The sequence below is a fragment of the Chaetodon trifascialis genome, chromosome 11 (assembly GCF_039877785.1).
Source record: "Chaetodon trifascialis isolate fChaTrf1 chromosome 11, fChaTrf1.hap1, whole genome shotgun sequence".
Lineage (NCBI taxonomy): Eukaryota > Metazoa > Chordata > Actinopteri > Chaetodontiformes > Chaetodontidae > Chaetodon > Chaetodon trifascialis.
This window is the reverse complement of record NC_092066.1, coordinates 17,386,402-17,410,116: the sequence shown is the minus strand read 5'-3', so window position 1 is coordinate 17,410,116 and position 23,715 is coordinate 17,386,402. Positions and strand designations below refer to the sequence as shown.

General features: G+C 41.7%; 2 protein-coding genes across 3 annotated transcripts; both read left to right on the top strand.

Annotated features, from left to right (window-relative positions):
* Positions 1-5,564: 5,564 nt before the first annotated feature.
* On the top strand, positions 5,565-14,992 carry LOC139338785 (receptor-interacting serine/threonine-protein kinase 2-like). 2 transcript variants are annotated; one of them, XM_070974054.1, is made up of 12 exons: positions 5,565-6,184; positions 7,337-7,490; positions 8,032-8,187; positions 8,773-8,930; positions 9,478-9,527; positions 9,750-9,911; positions 10,709-10,794; positions 12,256-12,357; positions 12,501-12,597; positions 12,736-12,945; positions 13,042-14,756; positions 14,827-14,992. In XM_070974054.1, exons 1-11 carry the CDS (start codon positions 5,940-5,942, stop codon positions 13,428-13,430), a joined length of 1,809 nt encoding a protein of 602 aa, XP_070830155.1. In that variant the 5' UTR covers positions 5,565-5,939; the 3' UTR covers positions 13,431-14,756; positions 14,827-14,992. The 2 variants fall into 2 exon arrangements, with proteins under 2 accessions (XP_070830155.1, XP_070830154.1); XM_070974053.1 differs by having other exon boundaries at positions 5,643-6,184; positions 13,042-14,760.
* Positions 14,993-17,249: 2,257 nt separating this feature from the next.
* On the top strand, positions 17,250-22,558 carry LOC139338786 (Y+L amino acid transporter 2-like). The gene is made up of 9 exons (XM_070974055.1): positions 17,250-17,769; positions 18,961-19,086; positions 19,176-19,320; positions 20,022-20,145; positions 20,385-20,488; positions 20,585-20,681; positions 20,839-20,988; positions 21,796-21,979; positions 22,187-22,558. The coding sequence occupies exons 1-9, from the start codon at positions 17,250-17,252 to the stop codon at positions 22,279-22,281; spliced, it is 1,545 nt and encodes a 514-aa protein (XP_070830156.1). The 3' UTR covers positions 22,282-22,558.
* The last annotated feature ends 1,157 nt before the right edge of the window (positions 22,559-23,715 follow it).

Genomic DNA, 23,715 nt, shown 5'->3' with positions numbered 1-23,715 from the left:
GTTCCGCCACCGTAAATAAAAACAAATCGGATCCTGCTGCCTGTCTGAAAATGTATTTACAGGGGTTATAATTGGTGGATCAACACTAGACAACTTAATCTCAGTTATTCATGTTTTCTGATGCTGCTGGGAGAAAGTCATTGTCATTGTCTCAATTGTCATTGTCACAAGTCAAGCCCAAGTCCTAAACTTTGTGTTTCAAGTCCTAAATAGGTAATGTTTTTGTGCACCTGTATGTCTGCACCTTTCCTCCCTGCTTGTGCAGTGCGATTGGCTGCTGTTCGGTTCATTCAAAGAACTGCAAACTGCCAAGAAGATGCGATTCACGTCATGCTTTTTATAACATAATTGTTAGAGCCATTTTTTGTTGTGTGTTGTCCTTGGTTGCCCCAGTAGGTGGCGCATGTAGACAATGGCTCACGTAATCTGTAAGAAGAAGAAGAGGAGTTACTTGTTTGACAGGTGCTGCTGACTGGGAGAGGCACGCAGTCTTTCGACCGCTGTTAGTGGCCTAACTTTGAGCCGTTTGTGGTTATTTTGCATACAAGTTATGAAAGATAAGTGTGTGTAGATTAATCAAGTGTATTGTCAATGGGATTGGTGACCGTAAAATAAATACGTCTTGAACACGAATGGACATTGGATTCTTTGGAAATGCCACCGACGACGCGTCAACTACATGTTCAGCAGCCTCCTAGTGGCTTAGGTTTTTTTTGTTTTCGTAGAAAAATCAAGTCACTACAATAATATTTCATCTTTGGCTTTGTGGAGTTAATCCATGTCAGTAGGCTCAAGTTCAAAAGAAGGCAAAGCATTGTTGTCTAAGTCAAAATCGAGTTGCCAGTGTTTTGTTTTAAAGTCGAGTCAACAGCACCATGTCAACACATACTGTAGATAATGTGGTCTTAGATTGCAATTATGATCAACTAAGAAATGCATTTGTTAGCCACAAATTTGACTTTTTAATTATATAACTGAACATGCAGATTGAGCCTGTAAGAGTGTCATCAGAGGATGATGTGAGGTTCGAATCTTCTTCCAAACACCCATGATATCAGCAGTTTTAGTTGCTTTTTGGTGTAATCCATGGCACATTCCTGTGGAAACCTATCACCACCTCATCTTGCTGGCATTTATGTGCAGATGGTTCAGTCGAGGCCATTCGACGAAGTTGGTGATGATCTCCTTGTATTCCAGTTTGTTCACCTGTGATACACGTCCAACGATAGCTGTATCGCTGGAGAACTTCTGGATGTGACAGCTGTCAATGTTGTGTCTGAAGTTCGATGCATAGAGGGTGAAGAGGAAAGGAGAGAGCCCTGTCCCCTGCAGAGCCCTTGTGCTGCAAACTTCCACATCAGACACACAGTCACGAAGCCTGGTCTTCCCCCTGAGCAGTGATGGTTGGATTGTATTGAAAGCACTGGAGAAATCCCAGCGTTCTCCAGGTGAGAAATGGATCTGTGAAGCAGGTAGGATCACTGCATCATCCACACCAATGCGTGGTCAATATGCACCTGTTGAGTGAGTTGGGGGTAGGGGAATGTAGTCTGTGATGTGGACCGGAGGGGGGTTAAGTGGTGTGAAGAGGGTGCTGGTGGTGTCAGGGGTGCTGCGAAGGGAAGGGAGGGGGCATCAGGTTTGGGATCTGGTGGGTGGGGGAAGGAACGGGGGTAGAATCAAATCTGTTGAAAACAGAACTCACTGCACTGAGGAGCTCCATCAGTGATAGGATGCTACATCCAAAGTGTGTGAAGGAGCGGTATCGCAGGTCATTCCTTCCTGCAGCTATCAGACTGCACAACAAAAACTGCTCAAAGTAATCTGATAATTATCTGTAAATCATCTGTAAATTACCTGTGCAATAATCTGGGAAATAATTGGTGCAATAATCTGTGCAAGCCATCCTGTACATAACAGTCTGCAAATTCAATTTATAATGTAATAAGGTTTATTTTTATTACACTCTTTTGTATATAGTTGTTGTTTTTTATCTAATCTATCTTTCACTGGTGCTGCTGTAAATTGGAATTTCCCCTTGCAGGACTAATAAAGGTGAATTGAATTGAATTGAATTGAATTGAATTGAATTGAACTGAATTGAATTGAATTGAATTGAATTGAATTGAATTGAATTGAAATGAAATGAAATGAAATGAAATGAAATGAAATGAAATTTAGTTCATTTTCCCATTCCCGGTCTCCAGATTCTGAATGCTTCCATTACACAATACAACGGAAGTGATGTACAAATGCATTCAGTGTAGCAGCGTGAATGGAGCTGAATGTAATGAAATAAAATTGAGGCTTGCATGAATGAGGTTTCACTTGAATGGGAATGAAGCTGTGACACACACGCACATACACACATGTACATTTAATTTGTTGCTTGTGAAACCGTTATTCATTCTTGAGAGGAAAACATCATCTCAGAACATAAGCAAGGAGCACTGTGTTCAGTGTGTGGAGAGATGCCTTTGTGTGTGATGAGAACAGAACACCAAGTTCCCAGTCCCATTGGTTCAGGTGCAGCGGCTTTACCTTTGGAAAGTGTTCATATACTGCCACCTTCTGGTCATATTTGTCTTTCACTTCAGAGCTCGAGAAAATGCTTCACCTCAGTACATTATGTGAGCCCTCAAATCTTTCTTTTTCAAACAAAATGCATAGGCACTTCTGGTGAATACAAAGCTGCATGTCTTGATGTATTGCTGATTTACTTATAATATCTGAAAACAAATCACGTGCCGCAGTGTATGTACAGACACACAGTGGTGGATGATATATGATGTGTTGATTTTTAGATTAATAGTAGTGCTGCATTAATGTGTATATGGCATTTTACTCCTGTACATGTTTAAGGCTGAGTTCATTTTAACAACTCTTAATACTGTTGGATAGTTTGATCTACAGCAATGCATCATTTTCTATATGATCATCATATGTTTGTAGCATCACTGTCCTGTGAGAACCACATATCTCTATAAAATCACATTGTCATGAGCTCAGAAAAATAAACATCACAAAGCTTTTTTTTTTTTTTTTTGATAGTTTATCTAGTTCAAGAATAAGGAGAATTGTCTCAACCCATAAAAGAGCACTCAGTCAGGGCGGGAATTTAGCACTGACCACCAGCCAACTACTAGTAAAAATATGAAAGTGGCTGGTAGATTTTAGACACAAAATAATGATTTACTGTTGAGTGGCTGGTGAATTTGAAAATATATCTGTCAGTGGAGGATAGATGTTCACATTTTGGAAAAGTTAATTTCCCACCCTGCACTCGCTCAATCCTTCAGTATATCCGAAAAATACACATTCAAGCCAACGCAGGCACCACAAACAAGCTGTAACATCAGAGAGCATCTGATATAATCTCATAGACACAGACACAAATATAGAGCAACGTGCCAGTTCTCAGTATCCTCTGAAAATGGGGGATTTTGAGCGCAGCTCCTGTTGCAAAATGCGCTGACATGTTCACACTTGTAACTGCTCATTCAACAGTATGAGCTGTTAACATACACACACACACACACACACACACACACACACACACACACACACACACACACACACACACACACACACATTGTTAGTTTTCCATCACTTTTGGGGACATTACATAGACTTAAACTCATTTCCTGGAGACTTATCCTAACCATAACCCAAGTCTTCATCCTAAAGATTAATGATTTACATTGTGGGACCTGCATTTTGCCCCCACAAGTATGGCGAGTCCCCACAATGTGGCTGTGTAAACACACTTATGTCCCCACAAGGTAATACATGGGCACTTATGCAAGCCAATTATGCAAGCTTTCACAAGAGAGGAAATCATATGATGCTTGTGTCACATCACACATATTGTCAGACAATGTCTGCATGTTTTTAAAATTAAATGTTCAGTGAGCTGCCACCGTTTTCTCCAAAATTTAATTTCAGACCCTGTTGACATACATCCAATCATCTCAATGCAAGTTTCCATCTGAAAAGGTTTTTACCTAAAAAATATAATGTCTCACACAATTGTGTAATTGAGTTCTTACTTTTTCAGCACTGACTGATTTATTATCAAGTCTGGCATTTCTGGAATAAATGGCAGCTGTGAACTTTGCCCTCTCCTCCAGCAACTCGTAGCCCAGCAGTATCAGGGTGATGGGTCGCTCTATCTATCCCGAGGCTTCCCTCACCCTCCAGCAGGGTGGGGTGGGAGCCTCAACTGCCGACCCTGTGGTTCATCTTTTCTCACACAGGCAATGCTTTCTGGAGGTGAAGGCTCACAGTCAATGGACAAGATAGTGGGTATGGGAGACCCCCTCTTGGTCCGATCTGCATATTCCAGTCCAGTCTAGCAGGAATGGGACTAGAGCAAAGGAGGCAGCCATCTGCGCTGGTCCTGATGAATGTTTGATGCCCCTCAGAAGCACAGACAGTTAATTCATATAAACACAGGAAGAACACACAAAGTGCAGTAGCCGACTTACACTGGTTCAGGGCAAATTATCCCAAATGTTGATTCTTGCTTAAGCTGTGCAGGGGTGTCTTGTTGATAGTCTTGCTGTATCATCAAAAACAAGAGGCACATGGTGTGAGATCCATGTAGGTGGCAGTTGTTAATGTGGCAACTGCTCTGTTTCACAGTGGTGTCAGATTATAAGGAGACAATGCAAACACGTGCATCTGTGAGTCATGCGCTTCAGTATGTATCTCGTCCCCCAGAGAGAGCTCTCCCTGTTTCAATAAAGCAACACCAAACCTACTAAACATCATGAAATTAAGATAATAATGAAGATTCCCTAATTGCAATCACCAGCACAGTGATGCGACAACCACTGTGTCTTCAGATAAGATAAGATAAGATAAGATAAGATAAGATAAGATAAGATAAGATAAGATAAGATAAGATAAGATAAGATAAGATAACCACTTCAGATAAGGATAAAATAAAAAGCTTTAGCAGGGTGGCTTTTACTGTGAAGCAGTCATAAGTGTTCTGCTCATCAAGGATGACAAAGGAAAAAACAAGTGGTAGAGTGGTATTATAGCCCTAGCACATGTTTATCTTAAGGATGTATAGTCTTTATTCTGTCTATTTTATTTTATTCTTCTTGGAATAGACTTTTGTACATATTGAATGTAGGTTTGTATTCTGTAGCTAAAAGTGTCCTGTATAGATATCAACTTTAATCGGCCGTGCATTACTTGAATAAGTTTTTACTTTTCAGTTTTGACATATATTGACACGTCGCATCAACGACGTTTCTGTAGGAAAATCCAACATGTGGGAAATTCCCACATGTTAAAAATCCCGTTGCTAATAGTGAGTTCAAGCGCGGAGGAGGTCACTCCTCCAGCGAAAGTGAAACAAAAATGTGAAGTTATTCAGACAGCCTATAAACTCCATCACCATATTTGGGCTTGCAAGTATCTGTAATTCCTCCTCGAAATGAGACATGAATGTTGTTTGAGCTCAACCGTTTGGAAAATCAGTCCCACAGTAAAACAGAATTCAGGTCAACGGTCTGAAACACTCGAAACCTACGACTTTAAATGCACCTCGAAAAAACCCGGAAGCGTGTCGTCATTAGCAACAACAAACCCACCTGCCTCAAATTCCAGCAGCTCAGCGGCTTGCTGCTCTTTTATCACTTTGAGTTAGTCTGTGGTAGCTGATTAGATGCAGCCTGGCAGCATGTCATAAACGGGCATGTGAAAGTGCATACATTTAACTACAGTCGCTGGGCGGACGGCGTTTCTCGCCAGGAAAGGGCGAACCGTTTATCAGTTGCTCTATTTCGGTCGTCTTCCCTCTGCGCTACATAAACGTTAGCTTAGCTTGCTAGCAGCGTCATTATGGCATGCGTTTAAATGAGAGAGCTCTTCCTCATTGCGTTGACCAGAAGGGGCAGTTCTGCTTTCAGTGGATTGCTTAGTGGATGGTAAATACACAGATACTTCCAGTAAAAGGCTCAGTAACTGCTATGGAGCCGTCCGCGGCTATGGGCTGTATGAACATTGGCAGTCTGACCAGCACCTTGCCGGTGATCCCCTACCAGAAGCTGACAGACCTGTACTACCTGAGCAGAGGGGGTTTCGGCACCGTGTTCAAGGCACAGCACTCCGACTGGAGGACCACTGTGGCCATCAAGTGCCTGAAACTCGACTGTCCTGTTGGAGAAAGGTACTGTGGATGAGATGAGATCGCAGCGAATGCCAATTTAGGCCATGCTTACTGTTTGGAAGTGCTTTTAACTGCTGTAGATCGTAAGATAAAATCACTCTTAATCAAAAACTCTATTTTTCCGGTGCGAAGTTACAGAAAAGTCAGAACCTGCTGTACAGTCACAGACGGTCAGTGGTGAAAATCAGGTCACCTGGACTCGAATTGGCGTCAGTTTAGATCAAGTGTAATGTAAGGCTATGAATGCTTCTGATTCAATTGTAGTCTGCATTTGAATCAGAGGCATTCATAATGTCTATGGAGTAGCTGCAGGATTTGTATCTGCAAGACATAACCACTCTGCCCCCCTGCAGCTCAGGTGGAGAACAACCATGCACAAAATGATATGAAAAAAAGAGTATATATGATATATTAGGGTGCATTTTAATGAGTTCTCTGACTCCCTGACTCTCGCTGTGTAATGACGAGGTAGCAGAGCTCATGTTTATCTCCTTTGACGTGTGCTCCCCCATAACTATTTGTACAACAATAAGTCATAGCTGTCACTGGATTTCTGAGGCTGATATCAATATTTGATTGGTCTGATAATGAAAAATTAGCTGAATTTCCCTTTTTTGCTAAGGGTTCATTCAATTTGGATGATTTGGTTTCAGTTATTTTGAACATATTCTGATGATGCTGTACTAGTAATTGTTTTCGCTTCTCAGCCACATGTCCTATGATGATATGCTGGCGTTGCATTAATATCAGTGGATAAATTGGCTTGGCTGATGAATCGCTCAGGCTCTAATAGGTGCTATTGTTTTGTCCCAGGGGGTCATTGCTTTCTCTTTGGTGCAGCTGCCAGGTTTGTCTCTAGTGCCATAATCACTCTGCTGTCTCACAGCTGAGCTTACTTATAGTCACACATTTAAGGTTGAGCTGCACAAATTGGTAATTCTTAAATATTGTGACTATAGTGACCTGTTCTTCCCCTGTCTAGAGGTGGGAAATAACTTGTATTTAAAGTTCACATCTTTATTGTGCTGATGGGAGTCATTAATAGTGTCATTTCACACATTTCTGTAGTCCAAATGAATGTTTCTGAACAAATCATGAATCATTATCTTAATCCAGATTGATATTGTGACTGTATGACCGGCTGTGTTTCAGAGAGAGGAACTGCCTTCTGAAGGAGGCAGAGGTGCTCCACAAAGCCAGGTTCAACTACATCATCCAGATCTTTGGCATCTGCAACGAGCCCGAGTTCTTCTGCATAGTCACAGAGTTTATGAGCAATGGCTCTCTGGACCTGTTGCTCCACGAGGTAATTATATTGCATCATATCACTTCATAACACAAGGAGCTGTTCTTTCAGAAACCAGTCTAGTCCTAACATCATAATCAGAGGCTCAGTCTCAGTCACAAATACATAGAGAACAGCTTAAACAGCTCTTGTTTTTGGACTTTTGCTGCCAAAATGGCCGACGTGAAAGAGTCTCTTTGTTCGATTTGGTAAGCTGCTCCATCTCTAGCACTGTCTTATCTCTTTATGAGTCACTCATCATGTACATGTATGGCATGGCACTTCTGCCTGTGAGGTTGCAAAAGTAAAACTTGGGCATATTCACAGTATCTGATGAAACTTTAAAATGAGGGAGGCAAGAGAAACTGAGCCATGAGGAGAGCAGACAAATGCAGTTGAGGGAAATCCCCATTTGGCTTGGTGTAGTAACTTTTCTCATCCTTCATTTTGTACTCTTGCATTGTTTTAGTTTCTATTCCATATCCAGCCTAACGCGTCCTCTCCCTCGTGTAAACACGCTGCATTGATGCTTTTGTACCTGGTCTGCCGTCTCTGCCTACAGAAGGACATGTACCCCGGGCTTGCCTGGCCTTTGCGACTGAGGATTCTGTATGAGATCGCCCTGGGGGTTAACTTCCTTCACAACATGAACCCACCCCTCTTACATCATGACTTAAAGACACAGAACATTCTGTTAGATGGTGAATTTCATGTGAAGGTATGTATGTCAGCCAGAGTTCAGTATAGTGTGAACAGTTTGTATGACAAAAGGAAACGTCGAAGATCTTCACTGAGTGCAGTTGTCTACTGTTACTTTCATCATTTGTGTGTGTGTGAGAGAGAAACTACTGTAAGGGATATGAACACAGCTAGTTCATTTGATTTTTTTTTTTACTTGATTATTACCATTATTATTATTATCATCGGAGCTGAAATAATGAATTAGTCAGTTGCCGACTATTTTGACTATCATCTAAGTCATTTTTCAAGCAGAATTTCTCCCTGGTTCCACGTCCTCAAATAGAGGATTTGTTGTTTTACATACTCACACATGATACTGGACTGAATATCTCAGGGATTTGACCTGGTGGTCTGATAAAATAAGAAATAATGAAAATATTTGTTTGTTAAAAGTCATGTTGTGCTGCTAAAGAAAGTGTTAACTAGCAGCTGCCACTCTAATAAACAGCACAAGTCTCCCACAGCACAGCTCAGAAAAAGCTAATCAAAGGAAAACAGCGTTGAAGGCATATGTCTAGAATTCTTAAATATTGCGAATAACATCCTGTTTTGTTTTGTCCAGATTGCAGACTTTGGCCTCTCAAAGTGGCGGCAGCTGTCTGTCAGTAAAGGCTCCGGGTCCAAACCCACAGAGATGGGGGGCACAGTGATCTACATGCCCCCTGAGAAGTACGAGCCATCCAAGAGCCGCCGGGCCGATGTGAAACACGACATGTACAGGTGAGACAACACAACCCAGCACAACAGTATTTTCTTCATTAATTTGGGCTTTAGTTTCCATAACATGAGTTTCATCTAATTGGTCAGATCATTGGGTTTGTGAGTAAATGAGCTCTTGATGACTTTACTGTACCGTTTTTAAACTCTGAGTTTAAATATTTGTCGAGCCTTGTCGGGGGAAATGAGGTTTTCCTGTTTGGCAAGGTGAGGCAATGTGTGAGCACGAGGTTGGTTGTCAGCATACTTACCAGAGCAACGTGTCAGGCAAACAATCTGATCTCAGGAGTCTGTCAGAGAGAGGGAGAGGTGACTATTACAAAAGAAGTCTAATAAAAGAAGAAAGAAATCCACCGTCCTGTGTGGCTCATTTAGTCTCTTCAGCTTTAGTAATAGGTTTGGATTGCTGCAACAGGTCATTGCTCTTCCTCAAAGCCTCCTCTCTGGTTAGCTTGTTGTAAAGTCCCTCAGCTCTGAAGGGGAATACCAGTCAAAAAGAAAGATGTAGTTCTTCCTTTAACTGTTTCTCTCCATGATGTTTATGTTGCAGCTATGCCATCATTATGTGGGAAGTGCTGTCCAGGCAGATTCCATTTGAAGGTAACACATTGTTTTTTTAATGAATCACACTCTCATTCTGTTCAGTTTCTCTTTCAGTTTAATCTTTCACACTGCTACCAGACTGATCACAGATGTGTGTGTGTGTGTGTGTGTGTGTGTGTGTGTGTGTGTGTGTGTGTGTGTGTGTGTGTGTGTGTGTGTGTGTGTGTGTGTGTGTGTGTGTGTGTGTGTGTGTGTGTGTGTTTGTGTTTGTGTGGTCAGAGGTGACTAACCCCATGCAGATCATGTTCAGTGTGCTGCGTGGGACTCGTCCTGACACGAGTCTGGACAGTCTGGCCGCTGACATCCCCGGCAGAGAAACTCTCATCAGCTTAATGACCTGCGGCTGGACCTCTAACCCTGACGAACGACCGTCCTTCCTCAGTAAGCTCTCATAAATAACTAAACGGCAGGAATTCTTTTCTGGCAGGAGACTGCAGCTTCCACCCCCTCAGAGGATCACGCTTTGTTGCACCCGTCTGACTTTTTTCACAGTGTAGAATGACATCTCTCTTCATGTTGAGTAATAGACAAATCCTTCTAGTCAGTGCAGGATTTTTACCCTGACAGAGCAGTGACTAAGCATCAGCTTCCTGTCGCAGGAAAAATTTACACAAAATACAGTTAAGTAAAATTGCAGTATAATACAAATTCAGTCAGAGCGTTTCTGTGAAGGTGGCCAGATGTCACTTTTATTACTCTTTATGACCAACACTTAACAATCAGACACTTCTTGATAATCAGAACATGGAGCCTATTTGTGAACTAAGTGTTGTTTTCTATTCAGAAATTTGTGGAAATTGATCATCTCTCCAAAACAAGGAAAATAACTACTTACTGACGTGTTTAGACAAAAAATATTTGGCAACTTATCTTTCTTTAATTTTATCTCATTGCACAGCATATGTAATGGAAAAAAACAAAGGTCCTCATTTGTCTGTCATCATTTTCTTGACGTAAATGGACTCTGCTGAAACCATGAAACTGTGAACTTGAGTGCAACGTTAAGTAGGTTTCCATTTCATTATTAAAAAAAAGCACAAAGTTAACATTGATGCATTTCTGACCTGTCACACATGACTAAAACAAAAAGCGAATGAGGTTAAGATAGTTTTGTCCTGCACTCTTTGTGGATTTGGCAGTGTGTGTTCAGTCATGTGATGTGTTCACTGCCATTTCAGAGTGTTTGATTGAGCTGGAGCCCATGGTGAGGAAGTTTGACGAAATTGACTTCCTGGAGGCCGTGTTGGCGATCAAGAGGTCTAAGGTCAGTCAGAAGTCATCTCACAGATCTTTAAGTGATTGTTGAAGTGTTTTTGGGCATCATTGCGTATATTAGAGAGATAACAAGAAATTCAGGGAGAGAGAGTTAACGAACGACATGCAATTAAGGTCCAAACCTGGATTCAAAGTGGGGACGCTGTGGTTTTGGGTCAGCACCTCGAGCCTGCTGCAGTGAAAATGGGCTTCATACTCTAAAGACTCTGAAGTCATCTTGAATGGGATGGAAAGCCTTGGTGCTGAAGTCAGTTACACTTGTTTTCACTATTAGTTTTTAGTAACTCATTGATAAAAAATAATGGCATGTACTTGTTATGATATATTGCTTTGATCGTAAGCCCTTTTTTGTTCGAAGGATAAAAAGCAAGCAATTTGTAATAAATAAAACAAAGTTTTTTATCACTTTGCCAATTGACCAGCTCACCGTTACAGGAAACAGTTTCACCTCACTCTTATTCTGAAGGTGTTCTCTTTTACTAAACACTGAACAGCAGTGTGGATGTCATTCTGACCGTGAAACAGAACTGTAAACAAACAATAAACAAAACAAACATGTTCTCAGCTGTTTTTCCCCTGAAACATGATTATTCAGAGATCGGTGTGTTTTTTCTCACTGGATAGTAATAGTCTGACAGGCGAGGAACTGAATCCCCTGTTCACAAATACACTGTCATATACAATAAACAAGCTTCATGTGTAAGTTGGGAGAGTTTGACTGTGACTAAGAGAGGATGACGGGTCAAAACGTTACCTCATAGTTTCGCCTTAATATATCCTTCCTCTTTTCAGTTTTTGTGTGTGTGTTTGTGCACATGATAGAGGCCATTGTTTCCAGTTTTCAGTAAAGTTGTTGGTTGTAAGTCGAAGTTGGATCAAAGCCTTGTAGGTAACGAGGTTAAGTGAAAGAGGAGAAACTACGGTACAGGAAAGACCTGTGAAAGTTATGTTTATGAAACTGCAGGTTAGATAGAAAAGATTAAAGAGAAGGTTAAAGAGTGTGTTATTGCGTGGTGCTAAAATATCTATCTGTCTGTCTGTTTGGTTATGTTACTAATGATGAAAAGTCACTATGTGTAACTGGTACACAGCACGTGGTGTTTGGTGTACAGCTTTCAAATTCAAACATAGAGGAGGATCCCCCAGTACAAGTGACAATTGAAGGCAGCACAGCTTTGACCAGGGGAAAATGAGAGGCTGATTGGTCCAAAATGACTGTGGTTTGGACACAAATGCATAATTTGAAGCCTGGCAGCTCATGTGACCTCACAAATCCTGCTGCCTCAAAAATGAATGTATATGAGAGTTACTCAAGTGTCTTGTTTGCGTTAACAGCAGATTTATCGGCTTTGGCATATTTGATTGAACACATTCTCAACATTTAATTTCTCCCTACTAATCTTCCCTGTCATTATGACTCATTCCTCTCTCTGTCCTCGTTGCTCCACAGTTAATGGGGAGATCGGGCTGTTGTGCAGCCCAGTCAGTGTGCGAGAAGAGGAGTGAGGAGGGATCTCTGAACATGCTGAAGGACAGGCCCAGCCCCTGGCCGGTCAGTAGCTGAAGTGTCTGCAGGAAATATCAATAATAAACAGTGATACTTGGGGGTGCATTTACATTTAAACCATGTCTGGTTTTAGTATTATGTCTTTTAAGTGTGTGTGCAAATGGCAATCACACTTTTTTCTCCCACAGGAGAGCTCCACCTCAGGCTCAGGCTCTTGTTCCTCCCAGGACACAGACATATCTCTACCAGGCGCCCTCACCAGCAGCAATGTTGCACCCTCTAAAGGTAATTACAACATCATCATTGACATCATTGAATGAGTGGCTGTGCTGCTGTTAGCCAGAGGTCTCAGTAAGCTCATACCACCACCCGTCAGGTTTTATGTCAGCTTTGTTTGATACATCCCACCTTTTTCTGATGTAGAGGGGCCTCCATTATCATTCTTGGCTCATACTCTGGAGCCTCCTGAGTCTTTGAAGGACAGCTGTGTGGTCAACAATCTGAACGGCTACCAGAGTGCCAGGCCGATGAATGATTTGAACATACCCATGAAAACAGCCCTGCCCGTCACTGAATGCGAGACACAGCTGGATAACTTCCCCCTCAAACCGCAGCTGCAACCTCAGCAACAAGGTATTAACAGCTGGAGTACGATGGATGAAACAGGTCTTGAAAGTTAAATGGAATTAAATGCTTTGTTTTTTTACTCTTCTCCCTCCTTCCTTGCAGCACAGTACTCTCCTCCCTTGCGGCACTCCCCTCCCTCGCAAGGCCCAATCGCCCAGTGGATCTCAACACGCCGTGAGGACATCGTCACCCAGATGACAGAGGCCTGTCTGAACCAGAGCTTGGATGCCCTGCTGGCCCGCTCCATGCTGATGCGGGAGGATTACGAACTGGTGATGAACCAGCCCACGCGCACCGCCAAGGTCCGCCAGCTCCTGGACAACTGTCACCGACACAATGAAGACTTCTGCCGCATTGTCGTCCGCAAGCTGCACGACAACAAGCAGATGGGTCTGCAGCCGTACCCGGTGGAAATCAGCTCCCCTACAGCAGCTGTCCTCCCCAGTGCACCGCCGCTGTCCATGTCCTACAATATCCCCAGAAACATGTAGCAGCAGTCACTGCCAATGGAAGCAATCCAGATTATAGACTGTGCCAACTTTACACTACGCGTTGTCATCAGTGTCAGCATGGTTCCTGTCAGTGTTTGTCTCAGACTGGGGAATAGCTGGTTGAGCAAAAAGAGTCACAGGTACAAAACAAAGCTTTTGGCTTTGACGTTAATATCCATTAATCAACTAGAGACAAAAGGTTTTATTCTGTATAATCAGAATCAAAAGATTTTGACTGAATCAGTGGTTTTATTTAACAATGTTATGAATTTAATGAGGGGATTTATTTATACTCTCTTCATTCTGAATGGATGTACGGCAGGGTTTCCCTTTTTTTGGTACGTTATGCTTTTGTCTGCAAAGCTCAGTTCCCATTTCGTAAAGGCATAATTATGCAGCCATGTGTACGTGTGTGTGGCCTTATTTGTAGAATGCAAACTTCGCAGTTCGCTCAGTTGTTTTGAGTAAGTGACTAGAGGACAGTGAACATACTGGAAAAACCTACATCAAAAATAAGGTTTGTTATTATTATAGCAATCTTAATGTGAAAGTATCATGTGGTCATGGGTTAATAATCCTGAAAACCTTCACCAGCTGAGTGAAGTGAGTGAGTGTGTGGCCCGAGCACTAACAAAGAGCGTCTGTGAGAGTGGAAGGACGACCTCAGAGATAATGGCAGCAGTGGAGCTGTGTGATTCTGAACATTCATGGCTTCGTGTCACTCAGTGGGAAGGAGCTGTGATTTTGGTACAGTGGTCACGTGACCATATGGAAAATTTTTGTACTGGGCTCTTTTTCCTCCCCCTCCTCTTTGCCACTGAGCTAAAGAAAGTCACTGGGGCGTGGAGTAAAGAGGAAATTGAGATTGTAATACAACACCCACAATGGGAGGGATGAGTGTGCGTCTGCACGTCTCTGGCTCGATTAAAAGTGGGCCAAGGTGATGCACACACAGATTTCCTTTGGTCTTCTCAAGTCACCTCTTAATAACTGTCACTTCAGACACTTAAGACTCATCTGGATACTCCCAGAGTTTATCCATGGACTTAGAGCTAAGACTGAAAAATGCATTTGATATTTTTGATCATACTGAGCTGCACTGCAGAAGCAGAAGACGACTGCAGCACAATCAAAAATGCATTGCTTGTAGCAAATCTTTAGTTTACTGCTTCTAAGCAGTCGCTCTGCTCATTCTTGACTCCGAGAACTTTTTCTACTTTGGCTGTGCTTCCTTATCTGCTCGCAACAGTAACACCTGTTTATAAAAAGATTTTCTCTCTTTTCTCAACAAAGTACACACACGTGTGTGTGTGTGTGTGTGTGTGTGTGTGTGTGTGTGTGTGTGTGTGTGTGTGTGTGTGTGTGTGTGTGTGTGTGTGTGTGTGTACACACACAGTACATTAAGACTGTAGCACCACTTTATCTGTATAAATAAGAGTAATACCTTTTTGTTAGCCAGGGGATTTGTTTGTTCATACATTCAGCATTTATTGTTCTCTGTGCCAAGATGTGGTAGTTAAGAAACAAATGATTTCTGTTTCTATGACACAGTTATTACTTTCAGCCCTGTTTGTATATATGTGTGTGCATTTGTATGTGTAATAGGACCACAACTAACAGTCCAAAACCCAAAGGTCACTGAAGAATAAGAAAACCAGCAAAAATTGACATTTGACAAGCTGGAATTTTTGGTATTTTTGCGTAAAAACTGAATCAAAATTATTTCACATTTACTGTCGACTGACAAATGCATTAATCAACTAATCGTCTCAGCTCTAGTGTGTATGTTGTGTGCATGTGTGTTTCTACAGTTATTAAGGGCCTTACTGTCTTCATCACTGCCTTCACTTCCTCTAACAGGTGCTTAAATTAGTAATGTAGCCGTGGCATTTCCAGCGTGTGCCGTCACTGAATTCACCACAGAATAATGTTGTTCCCATTTCTCCAAATAAATGCATTTCAGCCCCTTCATTATGTGGATGCACATTTTCCCCATCGTTATGTCCAAAGTAAATTGCCATTCAAAAAAATCGTACTATGAAAAATCAGCCACAGCAGGTTATTTATTAGTCATAGGAAATCATACACAGTGATAACATGTCATTTAAATGACAACAGGACGGCTAAGCAAGGTTGATATTCTTCCATAACGTTGGGCTTGTATTGCCTTGTCTTTGATAAGTGTGCCTCATATTCTGCTTTTGGTCCCAACTATAGTGACGAGCAAAAGCCTTTTACCCACATATCAAACAAAATTGAGTAAAAATGCGACAAATTTGATAGCCTGAATATGTTGTAACATATTTTGTACTATACATGTTTCATCTTTATATATATATATATATATATATATATATAGTTTGTTTTTCTATTTGTCATAAGTCATGCATTGTTTTTGTTAAGTGATTATTTGGTATTCGTAGAATTGCCTTCTGCAAAATACTGGTATCATTTAATGCCCATGTCATTATCAGTGTCAGTTGTTTAAACAATAATAGAACATACATGTCGCATAAAGTTCAGTTGGTGTGTAGCTGTGGTTTCAGCAGAAACTAGGATTTTTCATACTCTGTATCAATTCATTATTCATTCATTAAAATTGGTTCTCTGTTTTTACTCTTGTCTGCTCTCTTTTTCGTTCTCCCTGGTTTCTTTTTATTTAGCATTAATCCAAGGGCAATTACCATTAGCTCATACAATTTTATCATCTACCCATGAAACCCTGAACAGCAGCTACAAAGAATTGAATAAGAGACGAGAGAATAAGAGTTGAAAAGTGCAAAACTACCACAAAATAAGGCAAAATGACCATAAAGATACACAATGATGTGCGAAGTGATGTAAAAACGACCATAGGCACAAAGCCACAAAAGGTCACAACAAGCTACAAAATAACCACAAAACAACCACAAAATATGCAAAATTATCACACACAAAAAAAACAACAACAACAACACAGAAAAACAAAAAGAGATGCAAAGAGTTGTTTGTGTCTCTGTTGGTCAGGGTGTCTTGCTCCTGTGTAGCAGGGGTGGAGGAGGCCCATTGTCTCCTGATCTGCTCCTGGTCGAGAAGCAGCTTTTGGCCCAATCACAGCTGCTCAAAATGTTTAATGACACTACACATCATGGTATGCTCTCATACAATCTACTGACTGTATCCTGTCTGTTCACCCTGAAGCAACTTGGCTCCCTCTCTCTCAACTGTTGATGGCTCTCTGGGGGCAGGAACGAGGTCTGCTTGTCTAAAATAGCACAGGGGGGAACACGAGAGTGCGGTTCGCCTGGTGCTGGAAAAACACTCTTTGTGGTTGTGCTGGGCTGCAGGGATTGCAACATCGACCGTCCTGTTGCTACCACTCAGATGTGATCTCACCAATGTCTCACTGCCTCCTTTAGAAGAGCAGCGCTGACCTGAGGGAGTCTCTACATGTTCAGAGGAACAAATACACTTGCTGATCTTCAGGAAATAAGCAAATAAAGTAAGTTAACCAATTTTGACACGTTTGCCTTTTGAGCCATGGATTACTACACCTTATGTATGTTTTGCTCCTGTCTTGATGCTTAAAGAGTGGACTATGGAGGAATGTGTTACTGGGAGATTTGGCCACGTGCATGACCTTTTCCTCTTGTATGCTGGACATTGGTAGCTATTCAGTTTTTATGTTCCAATCTTGAAATGTGTAATTAGACAAGAAAGAAAAAGTATATTTAAGAAAAGCGTGTCATATTTATATGGACTAACACTGTGTTTTGACTGTTATACGGGAACAAACCCCTTTAATACTTGCCCTGTCATTGCCACCTCAGCACTGCACTCATGGGGGATCTGAGGCAGAAGATGGGAGTCTTGTCACAGACGATATGCCCGAGTTCACGGGCTCCGTCTGATGAGGACTTAAAGGCTCCAAACGATGGGAAAGGAGAGAAAATGCAGATGAAGAGAGAAATCTCCCTCGTGAATGGAATCTGCCTCATTGTTGGCAACATGATTGGCTCTGGGATCTTTGTCTCGCCGAAGGGTGTGCTCATGCACAGTGGCTCCTACGGGCTGTCTTTGCTAATTTGGGCTGTTGGAGGCGTCTTCTCAGTGTTTGGGGCTTTGTGCTACGCAGAGCTCGGCACCACCATCACCAAGTCTGGAGCCAGCTACGCCTACATCCTGGAGTCGTTTGGAGGCTTTCTGGCTTTCATCCGTCTGTGGACATCCATACTGCTGATCGAGCCGGCCAGCCAGGCTGTGATATCACTGACCTTCGCCAACTATCTGGTAGAGACTTTCTACCCCACCTGCCAGGCGCCTTATGATTCTGTCCGGCTTATTGCTGCTGCCTGCCTCTGTAAGAAACACTCCTCTGTTCGTGTATGTGTGTGTGAGATGAGCTTTAGCGTATTATTACCCAGAAAAACAGATTGCAAGAATCAGACTTTGAGAAATTGAAATTTTAAATTTGAATCTGTACACTCTAGGTTGTGTTATTTTTTCTATACATGTGCTAGGACAAGTCTGTATGACAAGAAGGGAAATCTGACTTTATTGCCATCTAGTGTTTGAAATTTTCCCTCTGATGCCCACTTTGGCCTCACACCAGTACCTGATGCCAACTCAACTGCCCTCAGTCACCCCAAGAAGCACTTTGACTAGTGAGCTGCAGGCAGCAAAGTACCCTTAAAGTTACAATCCTTTAGATTTTCATTAAATCAAACTTTCTCTTTTTTTTTTTTTCTGAAACTATGTAGTCAGCATAGTCTGTTCATTTATTTATATTCTGTAATTACATCTCTTTCTCATAGTTTTCATTGTTAGCGGCAGGGTCCGCCACTCCTGCAGTGGATTCAAAGCCTTCACACACACAAGCGATTCACAAGAAAGAGGCATGCATGTATTCCAGTTACTGTTATCAATTTCATCTCACTCGCATCAAAGGGGCTGTGCCCTCCATCCTTAAACCCTCAATTCAGATAAGGATAAAATAAAAAGCTTTAGCAGGGTGGCTTTTGCTGTGAAGCAGTCATAAGTGTTCTGCTCATCAAGGATGACAAAGGAAAAAACAAGTGGTATTATAGCCCTAGCACATGTTTAGCTATCTATTCACCCTGTGTGTGTGTGTGTGTGTGTGTGTGTGTGTGTGTGTGTGTGTGTGTGTGTGTGTGTGTGTGTGTGTGTGTGTGGACCTGCCATCAGCTATAGTTAGAAAGCCAGTCCAGTCCTGTAAAAATACCACCATGGTTTACAGCCCAGCTTTGTGCTGTGAAGAATGTTGTTAGCAGAAGTGGTATTTAGGTTAGAGAGCAGCAATGCTTTGAGTCGTGAGTCACCAACCAAGAAGTGAGTTTTGTTTCTGTTTCACACTTAATGTGGTACACCTGACACAAAGGAGACAGTCAGCAATCTTGAGCATGGTGGTAGCATTCTTCATTCTGCTGTACAAACACAACCCAACCCTGTATTAGGCCCTGTTTGTTCGAATTAACATCCCAATCATGCAAAGGGAGATTCATTCATTGCCTCATTCCTCTGCTTTGTCCAGGTATGCTCATCTTCATCAACTGTGCCTATGTTAAGTGGGGGACTCTGGTCCAGGACGTCTTCACTTACACCAAACTCATGGCGCTCTGCCTCATCATCATTGTAGGAATCCTGAAACTTTCTTCTGGTAGGATTACAGAAAATTATGAATGCGTCACAGAAAACATGACAAATAAAAACACAACGTGCTTTAAACTTTGATTTCTCTTTCTGTAGGAGAAACTAAGAGTTTCGAGAGCTCATTTGAAGGCTCCTCTACAGATCCTGGAGCCATAGCTTTGGCTCTCTATTCGGCTCTGTTCTCCTACTCCGGTTGGGACACACTCAACTTTGTCACTGAGGAGATTCAGAATCCAGACAGGTAACACACAAAAAGACAATGTAGGATTAATGCAGTGGTGTACCCAAAGAGAATTATCACATGTTCATATGGTCTACAACAAGATTTGACCAGGATTTTAGTTTAAAACACTAAAAAAATAAAATTTATAAGGATTTTATTTTAATAATTAATAATGATTAAAAAAGAGGCAACAGTTCTGACAATATGTTAAAGACATCTGTGTATTGTGCTGCAGATATCTATTGAAGTTAGCATGCTAACCAGCTAGCCCTGGCCTGTCCTGCCTGGTAGTACCACTTTATACCTCAAGTAGTCCAAATTCAAGTTTATCTCTTTTACAGAACTATGACAGGTTCAATTGCTTTCCCAGTATAAGACTGCTTTAATTCAAACTCAAAAAAAATAAATAAATAAAACTCACCAAAACCATCTTTGTTTGTTTTTCCACTCAAGCTGTTTACAACTTCCGCTGCTCCCAAGTGGCCAATATATCAGTTATTGCAGTTCATTGCAGTCTGTTCAGAAGACTTTTATGAGATGTGCTGCTGCAGAGCCAGATACACTTCTTACTGATTTTCATTCCTTTTTTCTTTGCTTTGTTTTGGTGAATTTGACAGAACTAGTCCAGCTGTAATGATACAGCATGAGAAACATGGACTCTATAATCTGTTTACTGCAGGTTTTCAGTGAGTCAGAAACCGCCCTCTGTGTCATTGTAGGAATCTGCCCCTGGCCATTGCCATTTCCATGCCCATAGTGACCATCATCTATCTGCTAACCAATGTGGCATACTATGTGGTTCTGGACATGCCGTCTCTGTTGGCCAGTGATGCCGTCGCTGTGGTAAGACACCAGCAGTCACCTGAGAGAGATAAATCCCTCTGATGCTAAGTATAGTCTCACTCAACTCCAGACATTTTGAACTCTGGCTTCAGCAACTAGTGGAAGTTGCTTGCATGATGTCAGTGAAACGTGAATGATATAACAGTATGAGGCTCTGATAGGCTCTTGTGGAAACATATCTGATAAGGCTTTTTCATCCAGACTATGGATTGTAATAAACCATGTTAATCTGACCACAGACATTTGGGAATGCAGTCCTGGGGCCGTTCAAATGGATCATCCCTGTTTCAGTGGCGATGTCCTGCTATGGAGGACTTAATGCTTCCATCATCGCTGCCTCGCGGTAAACAGGAAATACTGAACAGATACTGACATTATTATTGGCTCAGATCACACTGAGCATCTTGCCAATAACTTGCCATCTTTGTTGTTCCTGCAGCCTGTTTTTTGTCGGGGCCAGAGAGGGCCACCTCCCTAACAGTCTGAGTCTGATTCACCTGGAGCGCTACACACCCATACCTGCTCTGCTGTTCAATGTGAGGACCATTCATATTAATCTCGAATACAAATCAACATCAGATTCCTTACATGCATACACGTAAACAAAGAAACAATGTGCATGAAACCTTACATACTGAGTATGAGTCCATGTTCTGATGTGACTTTTGATTTGATTGTGCTGTTTGGCTGCAGGGGTTAATGGGTCTGATCTTCCTGTGTGTGGAGGACGTGTTCCAGCTCATCAACTATTTCAGCTTCAGTTACTGGCTCTATGTGGGTCTGTCTGTGGCCGGCCTCATCTACCTGCGCATCACTCAGCCAGACAGACACAGGCCTGTGAAGGTGCTGCTTTTGTTACTGTTCAGATCCTGCTGAATATTATTACATGCATACAGCACATAGTGTATATGTGCCTACTCACACGTATATAGCCCAATATACAATTTGGGTTTTACAATCTGTGCAGGACACCTCTGTCTCTTTAGATAAGGAACAGATAAGGAAAAACATGATAGAAGCCAGACTTGAAATAGATGTGTAGAGCAGATGACAGTATATATATGTTATGATCACAAAAACACAGATATATGAAATATTTGCTCACACATGCTCATCAGATGTGTGTAAAGAAATTCAGGCTTACTCTTAAGGCTATGCAGCAAAAGGCTTGTGTGCAATAAAGAATAATAATTAGAAAAAGAGTTAAAATACAAAATGGAAACAACATATACAGGTGCAGTATATGAAAATATGAAAAATATGTATGTCATGGTTGTAAGGCAAATTAAACAACAAAATGCTGTGTGTATATGATTGCAAACATGCATGGAGTTCACATACACCCACAGTGAGTTCAACATCCTGATGGCCTGAGGGAAGAAGCTTTGTCTTTATCCTCCTCAGCTGACGTTTCACCAGCCCAACCTCAGTGACCTTTTTGCGTTGAATAAACAGAGAAATTTGACTCTCTGTATTGGCTTTCACTCAAAGTTACGGAGACTCAGGAGGAAGTTTAGTGAGACTGTCATGAACTCTGATTCTGAACATGATAACACAGTTTCCATGGTTTATGCAGTGGCTTCAACCATCTGCATGTAAACACACAAGATATATTACAAACCAAGTATTTGTGTCTTTTTCTCTCCACAGCTGACCTTGTTCTTCCCCTTCATCTACTGTGTGTGCAGCCTGTTCTTAGTCATCGTCCCTCTGTATGGAGACACCATCAACTCTCTCATAGGGATTGGCATTGCACTGTCCGGGGTGCCGGTCTACTATGTGGCCATTTACCTCCCTGAGGAGAGGAGGCCCAAATTCATAAGGAAGTTAAATGGTAAGTTTTAGCCTCAAATGTTCATGTAAAGAAAATGCATGAACAGGCTGTGTGATATCAGTTAATTACTGCACTGTGTTGAAACATGTGAAGAGTAAGTGATTTCAATATACAGCATTAAGTGAGCTGCAAGTGACCTCTCCACTCCCTCTGTCTTTTCCCACCCCTCCCATGTCGTCCCTCCTCTCACCTCTTTTCCTCCTGCAGCCTGTGCCACCAGATTCACCCAGATGCTGCTCTACTGCTGCCTGACCGAGTTTGACACCGAGACAGAAGCACCGGTTGGTGGTAAAGCGCAGTGAGCTGCAGACGAACCCTGCCGTTCAGTCGCCAGCTCTCTGCCGGAAGCCTAAGTTTTACCCACGTCAACGTTCACGCTCCCCAAACGCAGAAAAACACGGCCTTTCATGGACAGAGCGGCCAAGAGCGGGCTCGCAACATTTGTGAGGATTACTTCTGCCAGGCCAAGTTAAGAAAAAGGCCTGACATCTGAAATGACTCCCCACAAAGGAGCAAGCCTCTTGAGAAACTGCAAAATGTTGCTTTCTTCTGAAAATATACTTTTCTACAGAGATCAAGGACGGGATTGAATAAAACTGCTGAAAAAGCACTGAGCTCACATTTCAGTTTTTAGACTTGTGTGAAGATGTGAGCTGATTTTTTTTTCTTTTTTTTTTTTGTCTGACATTGTTCAAAAGAATAGATCAAATAATAGTGATGTTAGAATTCAATCATGTGATCGTCCTCAATTTGCAGAAGTACATTAACCATAAAATTGTCACTTTCAGCCAATATTCTAGGACTGGTTCCTGATCTGTGTCACTGTGAAACAGTTTAGGTTAAGTGCCTTCTTTGTTCACATATTATGTTTGATTAATATAACTTCACAATCACCTTAAGTGTATTTCACCATTGTTGCTGTTAAATAAGACTTTAGTTTGACCATTTTAATGAAGGTTTGAGCAAACCTCACCACACCTCACAGATATTACACTGGATCATGTGACTGATCTGAGAGATCTGTGGTTTGTCTGCAGGGACTGAGTCATATGAGTGAACCAACTTGTTATTTCAGTGCAGGCAAAACATTTCCTGCATCTGGGTTATAACTCCCTCACATACTCACTCATTCGCCTTGAGCAGGCTGCAGCTTCTCCACCAAGCGGAGCTGTTTTATCATTGTCAGTCCTACACATGCCAGCTACAGTAACATGCTGACAAATGATAACGTAGCAGTACTCAAGTGACTATTTATAGCACGTGGACGTTTCCTGCACCTCTACGGAAACAGCACAAACACGGCTAAAAGTTGGGAGAACTCAAAAGTATCTTTAGTGCAGTATAAGACAGATGTAATTTGCCATAAATTATTTTTTTTTAAAAAAGAAAAGAAAAATGTTGCATTTATTTGTGTTTTAATTATATATACGACATCCTTTTAAATTAAAGGTAAAACTTCCCCCTCCACTTTTCCAGTTCAGCTGAATCTGTTTTAAATGGGATTAAAACAAATGACATCCGTCATTGACTTGTTTTCACCGTTCATCATGAGGTTGCTGAATGAACAAGTCTTATAAAAAGATGTATTTTCAGTTTTTATTGATTTATTCTAAAAACAAATGAGGTGGTTAAGTATTGTTCAGGGGAGGTCTCTGTGCTGTTAAAGCATCCTGCAGTTTCAGACCATTTGCATTTAAAACAAACACTTAAAACAAATACCTGGCTTCAGGGTAAAT

Coding starts and splice junctions, on each gene's coding strand:
- LOC139338785 (XM_070974054.1), top strand. CDS start 5,940: ATGGTAAATACACAGATACTTCCAGTAAAAGGCTCAGTAACTGCTATG. Junction 7,491..8,031: donor TGGACCTGTTGCTCCACGAG/GTAATTATATTG, acceptor CTCTGCCTACAG/AAGGACATGTACCCCGGGCT. Junction 8,188..8,772: donor ATGGTGAATTTCATGTGAAG/GTATGTATGTCA, acceptor TGTTTTGTCCAG/ATTGCAGACTTTGGCCTCTC.
- LOC139338786 (XM_070974055.1), top strand. CDS start 17,250: ATGGGGGATCTGAGGCAGAAGATGGGAGTCTTGTCACAGACGATATGC. Junction 20,146..20,384: donor CCAGTGATGCCGTCGCTGTG/GTAAGACACCAG, acceptor ATCTGACCACAG/ACATTTGGGAATGCAGTCCT. Junction 21,980..22,186: donor ATTCATAAGGAAGTTAAATG/GTAAGTTTTAGC, acceptor TTCCTCCTGCAG/CCTGTGCCACCAGATTCACC.